We start from the raw sequence: 16,602 nt of genomic DNA, 5'->3' as shown, positions 1-16,602 counted from the left end.
TACAACGTGGTCCAACTCAGGCGCTGTAAAGAAAACTTTCGCTGCGGCGAAAGCAGATCTTCTAGAGGAGTCGATTAAACTGGAGAAGTCTCCCTGGGAGGAGGCAGAAACTCCCAGAGAAGGAGCTTCCCCAGTTACATAAAACCTATACCTCTTACGAAGCAACTTAGAGGGAGGGTAAGCAAAAAGAGCCTTCCTAAGTCTCTTTTCATAGACATCCATTTCTCAGTCTCTTTCAACGAATGTCTAACCGCTTTAGATAGAACAAGTTTTGGGAGGAGAGGGTCTGAAGTTTTCCTCCTCATCAAAAAAGTCGAAGTTGGGGAGCGCGGAGCCGCTTTCTCAAAATAATCTGGATAAGATACCAGAAGAAATCTAAGGAGACGTGAATAACACGAGAGGTGATGTGAATCCTCCTCCTCTACTTCTTCTTCATTCTCCGATACCGCCGAAGAAGTAGACGGAACTACAACCGGATCTGAAGGTTTCGAACCACCCTTGGACTCATTCATCCAGTTGGTTAACATCTCTAACTGCTTGCGCAAAGGCGCCAGAGACGAATCAAAAACAGTTAACGTAGGCTTGGAAGAGCCTAAATGTTCAGCAGGAGGCGGAAAAACTACTTGCGCCTCGCTCGGAACCGCCGAAATTCGAGGCGAAACAGGCGCATCAGGCGTAACAGACGAAAAAAGCGCCTAAAGAAACACCCTTAGAACTGCTAGCTACAGCGCTAAAACCACAATCTCTACTAGTAGATGGAGCCGAAAAAGGCACAGATTGAAGCGACGAACGAGCCGCTAACGGCCGCGGCGCAACCCTACTCTCAGGCTCCTTATACCGCTTGACTGGAGGAGGCGAAGAATCGGCGCCTGAACGCTTCTTTAAGGGACGCGAAACGGGCGAATCTCGCCAAGAGCGCCGCGCGACCGGAGACGAATCGCTTGAATCATTCGAAAGGCGTCTGACCGCAACACCTTTCCAACGCTTAACCGAGCCCTGTTGAGGCGCAACAGGCTCAACAAGAGAGGCGCCTGTCTGTGGGCAAATCCCGATCGACTCCCTGGACTTCCGGTATGTCTTCTCCCCGGTGCGGGGGAGCTGGACAGTGACCTTTGTCTAGGAGACGTGTCAGGACAGACAGACGCACCCTCAACTACACTCTTACCTGAAGCCGCTTTCTCCAAAAACGTCTTAACTGAATTACCAAGTTGCAAAACCGTATTCGCTAGTACCGAAATTTCTGATCTAACCTCGATTCCAGACTGGCAATGGTGTCGAAGAAACTACACGGGAAGCCGGAGAAGTGGGATTAGTAGGAGGAATAGGAGGTGTAGTTAAAGGAGACATAACAATTTGAGGAGAAACAAGGAACAGATGCATCACAAGACGAAGCAGAGCTAAGTCTACTTTCCCTAAGCGCTGCTTTTCTAATTCTGTCTTTAGCTAATTTCTCCGAGTATGAACTAAAAAACTTCCATTGAGAATCAGTCCAATCACTACACTCGTTAACATGTTCGATCTGCTGAACAAACCTGTCCCCTACAGTTAACACATTTAGTGTGAGAATCATACTCTAACTTGGATAATCTAGTTTTACATCCTGAGATGCAAAACCTAACTCCCGACGGACTAGAATCCGACATGGCAACGCCTAAATAAAAAGCAAAATAACAACAACGCCAAAAAAGAGTACTTCACCAATTCCAAAGATCAAATCCACAAGAAAAAAAGCGAAGCAAAGTCATCCAACCGCACCGACCACCGATGTTCACCGGACGCCGGCAGGAAAAGAATTGAATTCACCTGGGCAGTTGTACCTGGTTCTCCCGCGAGTGGAGGGAGATGACGTCATCACCACCAGTGTTGGCAACGCCGACGCGCTAAATTTGAATTTAGTATCCTGCCGCTCGTGGAAATCCCGGCTCTATAATTGTTCGGTAAGACACTACAATAAAAAGCTCTATCCTGACAGGGGCTACGGCCGCCTGTGCGACGTCTAGAGTCCCTGTCAGGTAAAGTCTGATCCCGCTGAAAGCTAGAAGAATCCTCTATGTTCAAATATCGTTTGGAAGACGATCATAAATTCTGGCGCTTGGCTGGCGCATCCTTTCTACATCCTGTCCGAGGAGTAGTTTTAGATTTTTTAATAGGAAGGAAAGAGTCATTTCTTCTGGAAGTCTCCTTCGTAAGAACTCCTACTAAAGAGGAGATCTGCTCTTGCATTTTTTGTAGAATTTTTGCCGCAGCATTCTCTTCTTCCTTTCCCGATGTCGGTGAAGGAGGTCTTGAGGAGGAAGGAGACTCAGAGTTGAGAGTTGGAATATATCTGGCTTTTTTCTTTTCACAAGGAGACCCTTCAGGGAAAAACTCCGGACTCGAATCCAACGTTGGAGCTTTCCAACTTCTTTTCAAGGGGCGTGAAAGTTCGTCAGAACTCTAGCCCTTTCTTTGTGGGGAAAAATCCGAAGAAGAAAAAACAGTTTTAGGATGCTTTTTCTATAGCGATCCTTGGCAGTTCGGGTCGTCACAGAACCTGTCGAGGGGACGCCTGATCGGTGGGGATTCTCCATAACCTCCGTAAGGCTTTTGACATTCCTTCTCCTCTGGGCCTGTGAGCTTGGAAGCGGTCTAGGCCTGGGAGCGAGATGAAGCCGATCAGACGCACCCTCCACTGCACTGGGTACACTTACGTCACTATCACTGCGCTTACCTTTTAAAGTTTGCATCTGACGTTCCATCCTTTGAAGTGCAGCCTTAAGATCTGCAATTCTTTTCTGGATTTGCAGTCTTGGTAGTAGCAGAGGAAGTAATTACATGTTTAGGGTTAGGTGATATATTAATAGGCTCGCTAGAACGAGACCGACTTACGCTTCTGGAGGAAGCCTTCCTAGCCCTATCCATTTCCAATTTTCTTAAATAGGAATTCAAATTCTTCCACTCTTCCTCATTCAAACCTATACATTCATTACAGGTGTTAGATACAGAGCATTCATTCTGTCTACACCCCTTACAAACTGTGTGAGGGTCTACTGAAGCTTTCGGTAGCCTCACCATACATCCCTCATTCACACTGTCTTCTAACCGAGAAGCTAGAGTCCGACATTATAAGAAAAATCCAAAATCAAGTCCAAATAACAGTCCACGAAAGAGTATGCCCAACCAAAGATCCAATACGTCACCAAAAAGACCGGCTTAGAAGATCAATAGCAATGAAAAACACGAAAATCAAATCAGGAGGAACAACAACAATGTTGATGTCCCGGCCGATAGAGAAAATATGTCTTAGAAAACGGGAATGGTTCCTATTCCCGCCACCCAGCGGCGGGGGCGGTAGATCACCTGACCTACCTGTAGTGTGTGCCGCGAAATTCGAATTTCTATCGGGGACGAACGAAGTCTATAGCTAAGTATATATCTGACAGGGAAGTTGAATGTATAAAAACCTAATGCTCCATCAACAATACAAGTTCTCAATCTCTTTTGAAATCACCACAGCTCAAACAATTGACACAACTTCATCAATAGGCAAGTACAGCCAACATTCTAAAAACCAAACTAGAACTCTTCACAAAAAAATTTTTTTTAAATAAGACAAAGCAGCAAAGAACCAAAGTCACTATCACAAATCTGGCTGACCTGAATAAAAAGTTAAAACAACCTTCGGTGAAAATACAGTATACGTATTTCAAAGTTAGAAAAAACATGCTTGCCATTTCCATGAATCAAGAGTACTCCAATCCCTAACAGGAATACATACATACATTAGGGAGGGAACACAAAAAAGGCCAAAGTCTATATCATTTAATATGAAAACAGAATATATATCATCAGACCACACCACAGTAACCACAAAAAACACTGATCATGAAGTGTGCAGCATGAAAAATGACAAATTATCCAAGACAATTTGTACTTTTCATAGCTACAAACCTGAGGTCTTAACTATCTAACACTAGCAATAAGTATATAAAAGATAAGAAATTTTATGATACCACCTAACCACTAGGTACTTCACACAAACACTGGTGGTACCACTCTAGATAGCTTAAATAAATGGCAAATAATGGAATATGAATAAAACTTAAATACAGTTCTTAGTACAGAAATTAAAGGGAACAAGACAAAAAAAAACAAAAATAACTTTGATTAGGAAATGGTGAACAGTATACATGATAGTATATCAGAAACATTCCACAACATATGATTTGGACCTCGCACCGAATTACTCGAGTATTGAACCACTAAATTCTCTACAGAATGATCATGGCATAAACAAACTCCCATGTATGACATATGCATCCCAAAAATGATATTGTTATGATACAATAAAGTTTGTTCATACTTACCTGGCAGATATATATATAGCTGTATTTTCTGAAGTCCGACAGAAATTCAAAAACTTCCGGCACACACAGTGGTCGGCCAGGTGGTTAGTACCCATTCCTGCCGCTGGGAGGCGGGTATCAGGAACCAGTCCCATTTTCTATTCATAATTTTTATTTCCACTGTCCCCTGAGGGGAGGTGGGTGGGTACTTAATTATATATATCTGCCAGGTAAGTATGAACAAACTTTATTGTATCATAACAATATCATTTTGTTCATGAAACTTACCTGTCAGATATATATATAGCTGAATCCCACCGTTGGAGGTGGGAAGGGACAGAATAGAAGGATTTTGGGAAACAAATGCATGCAGATGATTTACATCTTGGTTCCACCTGTTAGCATTGCTGGCTTCGTGGTTATTGCCACGTAAGTCTGCTTGTGCTACTAGAGTTGCCAGCGAGGTAGAGACCTATATAGCTGGTGCACTCCAGATGATCTGTCAACAGGGGCGAGACCACGACGTGACTAGACCATATTGACCATACCATGAGGGCTAAGAAGTAAAATAAATATATATTAAAAATATATATCACCACCTGACCAACCTAGCCAAAGTTAAGGTGTGTTAACTAAGGCTTAAGAGTTAAGAAGTCACCGTTGTCGGCGACTCAACTACTAAATTAAGAGCTCTTCCTAACCATTTTCTACAGGATAGGATGAGTGGTACTACTTGCCCCCAAGATTGTGTCTGCAGACACGTATGGCCCTAGCGAGCAGCAGATCTCATATGCCATCTTCACATCTCGCAGGGAGGTGTGAATTGAACACAGAGTTGCTTCGCTAAAACATGGTACTCAGGATGTTGCTGAGTGCCATGCTCTGTGAAATGCTTCCGAGGCCGCGCCCTCACCTCGTGAGCATTCAAATCAAACTATTTCATCTTTGTGCAACACAATGAAGGAGCTTTTTTTGAAAGAACTCCTTAACAATAAAGCCAGGGTGTTCTTCGATATGGGCAAGTCTGGTCTTTTCGGAACACTGCAGATTGTCCGTACGACTTCGACTTTCTTGAGTTTTATGTAGATAAAACTTGAGAGACCTGACAGGGCACAGGACTCTCTCTGGCTCCTGCCCAATAACTTGTGCCATCCTTGATTCCAAGCTCCTGGCCCAAGAACAAGACGGGTTTCCATTCTTAGGCCACAACGGAAGGCTTAGAGAACGCACCGCCTTGTGTTCTCTAATGCCAAAACTTCTGACGATGGCTGAAAACCTCACTAACCCTCTTTGTCGTATCTAGGGTGGTTAGAAAAGGGCCTTCCTGATCACGTGCAAGAAGTTAACAGGTAGGAGATGTTCGAATGCTTTGACATCAAGAACTTCAGACTATGTCTAAGTTCCATATTGAAAGCTTCGATCTGGACATGCACAGTCAGTCAGTCTGTACTAAAGTCAGGTGACCGACCAGTTGACCAGTCAGACGCATCAAGGGACAGCAAGGCTGTACCTGAAGACCATAAGGCACTATTCTTCGCTGAAGGATGAGTGTCTGGACTGCCTGGGCGATTCAAGCTAAGCAAACCTTGGGGTATGAACGCAACCCAACGTCGTTAGCGAATCAACTCCTGAGCCACTCCTGACTCGAGCTTCTGGTGCCAGGAGAAAGGAGCGAGGAGCAAAAAGGCGATTCAGTCCCGAAGGACGAATGCCTGACAGTCCAACCTGGTCTCATGTTAAAACGATCATCGGGGGTGTGTAAACGCAACCGACTTCGTCAACAAGAACTCAGGGCTACTATGTGTCTCCTGATCTCGCACGAGTGTCTGACTCCGAGAAAACAGGTGAGACAAAAAGTAGATGGTGAGCGAGTTTCGAGATTCCACAGAACTCAAAGATCGTGAAGGGCTTTGTTGTTTGACAGAAGCAAATCTCTGAGCCCAAAGGCCGTCAACAACATATTTGCGTATTCTTTAATAGTTGTGACTGCCAGCTTATCCCATTCTTCAACGGAAAGGGAAGACGGCAATCTTATGCTGTCAACTCGATAGTCTGAACGTAGTCAGACTCAGAGCGGAGAGGTTATAGGTACCTTTCGTGTTAAAGTAGACCGACTCTCTCGGAAAAGGTCCTTGGAAGGACGTGACCTCTGTGAATCTAGGATCTTGAAGGCCAACATGGGGCGATTAGCGTCATTGTCGCTCCCTGTGATGGTATAAATCACTTATTACATTTCCTAAGCGTTTTGAAAAAGGGGAAAAAGAGACTAAACATCCATCCCTGTTCAATATCATAGCGAAGAGATGTATGAAAGGACGTTCCTAAAGTCTCCATAACTCTCAACATACTTCTAAAGAAAGATTCCACTCGGAAGTCAGTAGTTGCTGCCGTCGATCGAGACGATTCGTACGGACTTTTGCAATCCTGTAACGAACCTCTAGAGGATCGTTACATTCTACGTCTGTTGTTATAATAGGCTCTTTCTCGTAAACCCGAACAGGGACCGAGAGAAGATACTTCCTAAGATATGAGAGAGCTGTGGAAGATCAGAGTTGATATGGACCACTGGTTCCAAAAACTCGTTTCCAGGACTGGAGGGACGACAGAATTGCTTCCACTTCTTTCAGATTATGATCCAGGACATCTGAAACCCTCTCCAGATGTCCGGCACCTCTTTCTATCACCTCAAGTGATACTTAACGCACCGAGAGATGTTCAGAATCATTCCTAGATCTTTAATAAAATTTCAGTTTCCCGTAGGAAAAAACTGTAGAGGTCTGAATTGCAGTCTATTCAGGGAAACAAACTTCTTTAGGAAGGAAATGGTCCCCAGCAAGCTCATCCATTCCCTCACACAGTATGTTTACTTCCCTAAAAAAGGCTGCGCTTTGCCTAAGCAGGAGAGCATATAATAGTGAAATGTTGCGGTAGGACTCGTAGTCCTATACCGTGCGGTAACGAGCACCGAAAGGAGTAAGAGATATCTCTGAGAACATAGTAAGGCAAAAACGAATGCAATGTTTATTCATTCATGTAAGAAATCCCCTCAATCTTAGGCTAAAGTCCGTGATTGTAGGGCAGAGATACAGTTAGTCAGTCAATCCCGCAGGAGAGAGAGAGACGTAACTGCCAGCACAGAGATACGGTTAGTCAGTCAATCCCGCAGGAGAGAGAGACGTAACCTACAGCGCATGACAGCGAACGAGCTGGTACTGCCTCGTTTGGACTGGCGGAGAGGACAGTGACAGCAGCAGCTTACGATCGTCGTCTCTTAACTTTATGCCTGGGTTGCCAGCTACCCTATTCTACGAAGCAATAGGCCCGTAATTTTTAGCATAAAGAGACTCTCAAGCTGGTATATTTAAGCGAAACAGAAAACGCTAAATATATAGATGCGTTTGTGTCGTCATAACACTACCATACAACGGTAAAAGATAAATCGGAAACTCCTGGAAGGCTGCAGGGAGTAACGATTAAATGTCCTTAAATTAAAAGACAATAGACCTCTCGGTTGCCATCCGAAGAGGTAACTACAGCAAGCGTATATGACTTGAGCCAACCAGTAGTAAAATAACGCAAGGCAAAATATGATATTATATTGCAATAAAGTTTTTTCATACTTACCTGGCAGACATATATACTATAGCTGAATTCGGAAATACAGCTACATACATATCTGACAGGCAAGTTTTCATAAACAAAACTCAAGAGAATTGAAGCGGACAGCTCAAGCTTCTTATGTTATTGGACATAAGCGTTCATTGACGTAGTCTACAAGTCTATTTCTTGTACGAGTCTGCGAATGATGAATGAGAGCTCTTCCGAATCTTGTCAATAAGAGCTTATCCGCTTACGCAATATAAAGTTAATGAGAAGTTTGTCAATGAGAACTAACCCATTTACGGGACAAAGAGATAATTTGTCAATGAGGGGATACCCACTTACTTGACAAAACAATAGTATATTGTCAATGGGGGAAAATCACTGAATTGACAAAACGTAATCCAGGAAGTCGAGCATTTTATTTTCGATTCCCGTCTCAAACGAGGAAGGGGCAAGAATCCTGTTAAGAGACGGCTTACGACAGGTAGAACGACGATGTTCAATTCGGCAGCGTAAGTCCCGACTAGGAACTAACAAAATCTATCATCTGAAAAGCCCTTTCAGATGGGCTAAAAAGCTTGCAAAATTATCCTGGGAAGAGGAAGAAACTCTCCAACCAGCTTCCTCTCCCGTATCAAAATTTATTGGCAGTATGGCAAAGGAAGTCCTGTCTTGCGCTTTCCTCCTTTTGATGAGTGCCTTTGCAAGAATCCTACTGAACGTTGCCGAGAGTCCTGACGTGCAGGACGTCGAGCTTTTACATAACCCATAGCTGCCTTACCGCAAAGTCTTGACTGCGGTAGAGCAAAAGAGATCTTTCCTTGAGCTTTCCATAACTCCATCCAATCCTGGACTTTACGAAAAGCAATATTACTGACAAAGACCTCTATAATTCACGAAACCCGTGGTCTTGCTGGGTTTCGAAAACGAAGTTGCCTTTTCACTTTAAGCTTCCTCCGAAGCACTGCTTACTTCACATTCTTCGCAGGCGATGTAGAAGGGATCACCGAAGTTAGGTAAAAAATCTTTAGGCCCAAATCAGCTTGAAGACTTCAACAGAAACGTTCAGCCAGGCGACACACCTGGCGTGCGCGCTCGGCGTCCACTGACTAGCAGCGAGCACTCTCGGCGCGCCCGCTCGGCGTCCACTGGCGAGCAGCGAGCACTCTCGGCGCGCCGCTCGCGCTCGGTATCCACTGGCGTGCGCTCGGCCTCGGCGTCTACTGGTGCGCGCTTGGCGTGCACCCGCGCGCGCGCCTGGCGTCCATCCAAGCCGAGCGTCAAAAAAAAAAAAAAAAAAAAAAAAAAAAAAAAAAAAAAAAACATGCAGAAAAGCGTCACGCTCCTGACAGGCGTCAATGCAAGCGAAACTGCCTTCAGGGAAGAGCATTAGACATCTCGGAGAGAAAACGACTGCACGAAGCAGTCTCAGGTGAAGGGTTGATCGTGTGAGAATACGCGGGGCGAGGGAACGCCTTCTTATTCTCACAGCAACAAAGCTAGGACGTCCGCGCTCAAAAGCGTCCTGCTAATATGACTTGCTTTCCCTTTTCTCGGTGGAAAGATGTACACGAGTTCAGGCGACGTTCGCCTTCTTACTTCTCACTGCAACGCATGACGAGAGAGAGAGAGAGGACGTGAAACGTCCTCTTCTATAAAGCTTCTATTTAGAGGGCGCGAGTCCTTCCGAAAGCTCCAAACCCTGCGCAGGGAGGACGCTTCGGAGGACGAGAAGCAATCCTTCAGGATTCGTGCACGCACTTTGGCAGCCTAGGAGTAACTTCAGGTCTGCCGAAGGCACGTCAGATCGGTGGGAGTTCCTCGTAACCCTCCTTCGGCTTTCGACATGCTCTCTCCCTGTTCCTGGGAGTCAAGCAGAGGTCCCGGCCTAGAGGCGAAATAAGGCCGATCTGACGCACCCTCCACTACACAAGGGGCACTGTCACTGCACTTAGCCACTTCACTTTTGCTCTCCAAAGCCAGCACTTTCGATTCTAAGTTACGAATCGATAGAGTATCAGAGAAAGGTCAATACCCTCTACAGAAACTGTTTAGGGCCCGAAGGCAACATTACAGGGTTAGGAGTAACAACTACAGAAGTAGCACTTTTCACCACAATGATAGGAGCGAGAGCACCTTAGATTCCAATATACAGATGGAATCTATAACGTAAAGGGCATTACCTCACGAGACATATTTATAGCCCGTAGGCCATACTACAGGGTTAGGCAAAGTAGTCTACAGGTAGGTTAGCCTACCCTGACTTTGTTTACTGATTAATTGCGTACATATGAATCATACGTCTTCCTTATGGAATTAGACAAAGTCTCACACTCCTTACATGACAAATCTCAACAAAGAAGCAAGACACATAGCCCTCGTGCATATCGAGTGCGGAACTACCGAAGCTTTCGGTAGCCACACCCTATCTTAGCAGACAACACCCTCTGAAACTAGCCTAACTAGATTCAGATATACAAAAATGAATCATATTCAAAACAATTTAAGATAGCGTATGCCTAGCCACAAATCCAAGTCAATAAATCAAAAGACAATTAGGATATTTAGCGGCCATGAAGTTTCCAAAATCCTAAGACGGAGGTACTGAAAACAGGTGTTTCCAGCACCGGCGACAGAAAAATTATGAATAGAAAATGGGACTGGTTCCTGATACCCGCCTCCCAGCGGCGGGAATGGGTACTAACCACCTGGCCGACCACTGTGTGCCGGAAGTTTTTGAATTTCTGTCGGACTTCAGAAAATACAGCTATATATATATCTGACAGGTAAGTTTCATGAACAAAATGGCATTTGTAAATGTAAATGGAAGTGCCCTCAAAATGAAAACAAAAATTCTTGTATATAAACAAAACAAAAGACTACTTCATTTTCAAAAATACAACACAAAATGCTAATACATACTATTATACAATTAAAAATTAAGTTGGTAGCGTATTATGGCAACTTTCTGAAAAAGTAAACTTGCAAATCATAATTACACATACCTTTTCCCGCAAGACTGAGAGGTTTTGGAAGAAAGTGGAGTTGTGGTTATTCCACTTCAATGACAGGAGGCCTTCCTCCATGTCTCAGGCTGCAATAAAGAAAAGAAAGTTCCCTTACCGAGATGTCACAAAACAAAAAGAATATTTTATCTAAGTATTAAATAAAATATATCTTATAATAGAAAGAAGTATAAAATTGCTTTTATGACATTCAAAAACTGGTGAATTATGATAAAAAAAAAAAAGAGAAAAGAACTTTAATATACTTACAGATATGTACTTTAAAAACTGATGTGTTATGATACAAACTAGATCGTTTCATGTTAGTCACACATATTCTTCAGCCCATTACTGTATTTTTTATAAATAAACATTATAACAAAATTTCTGCAATTAACCACACAAAGAACAGTAGCAGTTCAAAACTGCATCAGCACAGAATATACTGTGAAGTAAAATGGATACGTATTGTGATAAAATGTTTTTCTAAAACCTATTAAACTCCATTAAACATTACAGATTCATTAACTTGACCATCCTCCCTGAGAAGTTGGAAGACCACTATACCAAACTGACACCTCACACAAAAACACACTAAAGCTAATTTATTTTTTTTATACTGTTGCTACTTAAAAGCTAGGCTGCATTCCCTTGAAAGTTTACCACAATCACACAATGCTGAACGGTGGCTACTTTATACAATCAGATTACCAAATGCTAAAAATTCACTAACATTCTACACTTCCATTATATTAAACCTTGATACTGTCAACAAACTTTTGGCAAAGATTAGACTGTGAATTGTTAGTCAATCATAATTACATAAATAGTTCTCATGGAGGAAAAAAAAAAGGCCAGTATAAAAGCACAAACTACCAGCCATACATCATCAATGAACAATTTGGCAAATCAAGACTTTTACTGCTTGACAGCTTAGCTCATGGCTAAGTAGGGTGCAGGAGCCTAGATAGGTGTGCTCGACATTTCTCTACATAGCCTTCATAGCAAACAGAGTCCCAAGCATTCATCCTAATTTGACTAACCCTTGGTGGTGATAGTAAATAGTACCATGGACTGAACCACAATGAAATAAGAAGACAAACTACTGACTATAATCAAGGGTTAATACACAGATGGCAATATCTCACCAATGGTAAAAAAATAACGACAGTGGTATCTTTCTGTCACAAGAGGTAAGGTAAGGGTCAGGAAAAGTATCTTTCCCCTAAAAATAATGGTTAAATCACACAACTGAGCAGTCGGAAAATTTGATATATGTAGCTTATATCAAATATATATCTGTTTTCTTCAAATTCTACACAAAGCCAAGGAATGAAGAAACAGTATCCAATCAAAGTTTTTCATAACTAATCTGAAGACATTAAAATCAGTTACATATTACTTTTGACCATGCCTAAATGTGTGCAACAACCTATGGATGCAGTATTTATGGTATTTCCTTTATCATGCCCATAATTTTTCCTATTCATTTATCACTGCTTCTATCATATTAAACTACAACATTTGGATATCGTTTGCAGCATCTTATTTCAAAATCATATGCATTTTGTGAATTGTAGCAGTGATGCATATTTTTGCTGCAAAAAAAAAGGGAAAATTGTAAAAAAAGATAGTTGCACACATAGATAAGAACAATTAATATGCATAACACTGAAAACTCTCGTGTTTGCATAAAAATATAATTGCAGAATTTGTCTGCTTGACTACTTTACCAAATCTCGTTATTTTTTCTAATCTGTACGTACTGCAAGAATGCAAGTATACGGTATGGTAACAACCTACCAACATGAAATTATTTTATGCTTGGCATAAAAATATACCCTCAAACAGAAACCCTCTCAAAATTAAGGAGTAAGGAATATGCTGTGAGCACTTAGAACCTGAACCTGGTTTCTGCATTTCTCCTTCACGATTTATAGTGCCCTCTAGGTTTGGTTAGCATGGAGAGGGGTCCTGCGGGGACCAGACCACCAGTCAGATAGACCCAGCACAAAAAGTTAGGCTGGGGAAGGTGAGACTAGACTGTATTATCCCTTTGTTTTACTCTATGACCTAGGATACTCTAATTGGGGAGGTTGTTGACAGACGCCAAAGCTGGCACCCTGTCAGATTAGTGTACACAAGGTTAAGATGCATAGTAGTTATTTTCATTAAAATATAAAATGCTAAATCACAAATTTTACTTGAAAAATCAAAGGCTACAGGAACACAGGTCCCATTAATGTAAACAACCCGGTACAGAAAAGGATATTGCAAAGTAAGGTGTCAACTATGAAAAATGAAAAAGATAAATAAAAGCAATGTTTGTCCATTTGTTTGTATGGTGTTTTTACTTTACATGGAACCAGTGGTTATTTAGTAATAGGACCAACGGCTTTATGTGACTTCCATACCACGTCGAGTGTGAACTTCTATCACCAGAAATACACATCTCTGACCCTTCAATGGAATGCCTGAGAATCGAACTCACGGCCACCGAGGCGGCAGGCAAAGCCCATATCAACCATGCCACTGAGGCACTAATAAAAGCAATGAGGCTAATATGAAATAAAATATGATGAGTGACTCATCTGGCTAAACAAAAGAGCATCTGCACTAAGTTTGAACTCTGAATATCTTTGTATTTTATGCAGTAATACTGATTACAGACATGTACATGATTTTTTTTCTATATCTTACAATATGGTTTATACATTTTGGAACATTCCTGGTCTGAAACTTACTCATTTTTTATCCCCCCATTGAGTTCCCAACAAACGGTTATATACATTTGCAGAGAAAACACAAAAGCCAGTGGTTTGCATCAGCAATAATGGTTCAAAATACATAATGCTGACAAGCAGGTGGAAAAATTAATGTTCAATATAAAAAAATACTTCAAATTCTTGCTAAATATCTCAATAAACCAAACTGACCTAGAGAACAGAAATCATGACCAGACTAAGTATTGAGATTTATCTCAACCTAACCTTACAAACCAGGTTCTAAATGTCATGAGCGCACCCTTAGTTTTCCCTTGGCATTTCACAATACAAATTCTTACCATTTAATTGAGAAGTAAACAGCAAGGGAACACAAGCTCACACTTCCTCTTAAACCAATCCCAGTAACTGACTCTGATAATGTTTACTTAGTGAAAAAATTGCATTATCAAGGGAAGGGACTACTTCCAGTTGTGGTCATTGACACCTATACAGTGGGTCATCCTTAGTCGCAATCTGCAGTTGCAGGATCAGCTAGCCACAGGTTTTTCCCAGGACCGCTTCTCAGTCTATATCACAGGTATGAATCACAGTATCGCTGATTTGTCCGTGTTGCTTATAAGATGTTTATCAGTAGGCTAAGCCTTGGCCACAGTGCGATAACCATCGACATACATGAAAAGATTCACATTATAAAACCTGACAATAAAGGTAATAAAACCATTTTCAACACATATATTATTGGTATACCTTCATAATAAATAACCTATTCAAGGAATAATTCCACATCAATGAAATCAACCTTTACTAATCGAGTATTTTCATGACTAAATACATTTCATGATAAAAAAAATGATTTACAACTTTTAAAATACTGATATGAATGTAAAGAGCAAAATATAAAAAAAATTTTAAATTAAAATCCCACAAAATCACAACCATTTTCTCTCTTTCTCTCAGTATAAATACCTCTTAATGAAATAAAACAGCAACATTTCAAAAAAACCCTATTTCATTTATAGAATAAACTAAAATATTGATCTATTATTACTGTAATATATATATAAAAGAACATATCGTCCCAGACATTTACTGTGTGTACGTGTTGTCATACTTTTATTCTTTCTCTGATTTACTGAACTGTGCTTCATTACAAGTTTAGTAGTCGACTCAATGATTATCACACATATAATAACAGTATGCATACGAGAAAATATTTCATCACTATTAACGTTTCATCCCTTATCACTGTAAATATATTTAAAACACAAATTTCGTACGTAAACAACACAATGTTATTATTCTCAACCTAAGCTAGTCAACAGTTACTCATCCCAAGCTGCTCTCTCTCTCAATGAAATATGAATTGCTGTATCATAAACTTTTATGTAAAAAATTAAAAATAATAATTTCATTAATACATTAAGTCTCTTTTAACGACTAAATTCTTTTCCTAAATAATTCTTTCAGTAATAAACGTCCATCAGCAGATTCTCAATGTGAACAGAAAAACAAAAATAAGACTTTTATTGCTGTATTTTGCTGTTTATACATTATTATTACAGTAGGCTACTATAATCATTACAGTAAATTATTTCTTTTTTTATCATAAATGTATTCATTTAGTACGATATATAGTTTTGTGCAGCAGCCACATCAGGAAAATAAAGTGGAATTGTTAGCTAATATACTTCTGTTTGCAGATCTGATGGAAGGGAGAAATTGAAAATAGAAAATAATTTATAAAAGACTTATGGCATTATAGAGAGATCAAACTTAAACACACAAACAAAGGAGGAAAAAAAAATGAGCAAGGGAGCCGTTTCAAGGGCAATTCCCTTCTACTATAGTCGATTTTTTTAAACCTGGCAAACTTGCACTTAGCTGCTTGTCGCTGATTGGATGAATGTCGTGTTGTCCGAATCTCTCTGTTTTGTTTTCACACTGCTTCAGAATTGTGATTATACGGCCATAGATTGAGATAAGAGCCAAATTTTGTAAGGTTATGTAAATATCAGTAGTAATAAACTTAAGTATTGAGAACTTACATACCAAATTATTATATAATAGTTAACAGTTATGAAACAACACCTTCCGAAGCTGTAGACTTGAAATATATTTCAAACGCATGAACTTTAATGTTTAAATTTCTAGCTGGATTTTTAGTGCAATCGTGCCATTGTTGGTTTGGAAAAAAGCAAAACGTATTTATTGTACATTGCTGAAGGTTGTATAACACCTAAGAACAAAATACTATTGTAGAAAATGTAAGCTTGCCAAAAAATTTGGGGTGGAGGAGTTGAGAAAGGAACAGCCGGCGAGTTGTCGTCTGCACACACCGCCATCATCAATCAGCTTAGAATCGGCTATCGAGTAGTTGGCTCACTGTCGTCGATTTCAATTTCACCTATTTCAGCCATGGCCACAAGAGATGATATGGAACAAAGCAGAGATGAAGGCACTTCAAACCGCTGCTGGCGGTAGGCTTACCAGTCAGTGCCGTAATATAATTATGAATGTATTTCAATGTTTCACTTCATAGGCCCCTAGCAAGACAATGAAAGAAATCATTAAGGCAACAGCAACTCAAGTTTTGAAATGCAAAAAATGAACATTATGATACATAAACATCTTTATTATTTTATAAAGACAAGAACACCACAACCCGCATTTAAACCTCCCGCTGAGAGTACGTCATCTTTCTGTCAACCCCGAGGCTGTTCCTCCCACAACTCCTCCACCCTAAATTTTCTGACAAGCTTACATTTCTACCATAGTATTTTGTTCTTAGGCAATGTACAATAAATATGTTTTTTTTTTTTTTTTTCAAACAAACAATGGCATGATTGCACTAAAAATCTAGCTAGAAATTTAAACAAAGTTCATGCGTTTGAAACATATTTCAAGTCTACAGCTTCAGAGAGTGTTGTTTCATAACTGTTAACT

At 40.8% G+C, this 16,602-nt stretch overlaps 1 protein-coding gene across 1 annotated transcript in view; it reads right to left on the bottom strand.

Moving 5' to 3' along the window:
• LOC135198520 (zinc finger E-box-binding homeobox 1-like) overlaps positions 1 to 14,321 on the bottom strand; it is a 116,631-nt gene extending 102,310 nt beyond the window's left edge. Inside the window, 2 exon segments of the mRNA XM_064226180.1 lie at positions 10,934 to 11,022; positions 13,998 to 14,321. Of these exon segments, the coding sequence (XP_064082250.1) occupies positions 10,934 to 11,014 (81 nt within the window). The 5' untranslated portion in view covers positions 11,015 to 11,022; positions 13,998 to 14,321.
• Positions 14,322 to 16,602: the final 2,281 nt, after the last annotated feature.

The sequence above is a fragment of the Macrobrachium nipponense genome, chromosome 23 (genome assembly GCF_015104395.2).
Source record: "Macrobrachium nipponense isolate FS-2020 chromosome 23, ASM1510439v2, whole genome shotgun sequence".
NCBI lineage: Eukaryota > Metazoa > Arthropoda > Malacostraca > Decapoda > Palaemonidae > Macrobrachium > Macrobrachium nipponense.
This window is presented reverse-complemented; position numbering and strand designations above follow the sequence as displayed.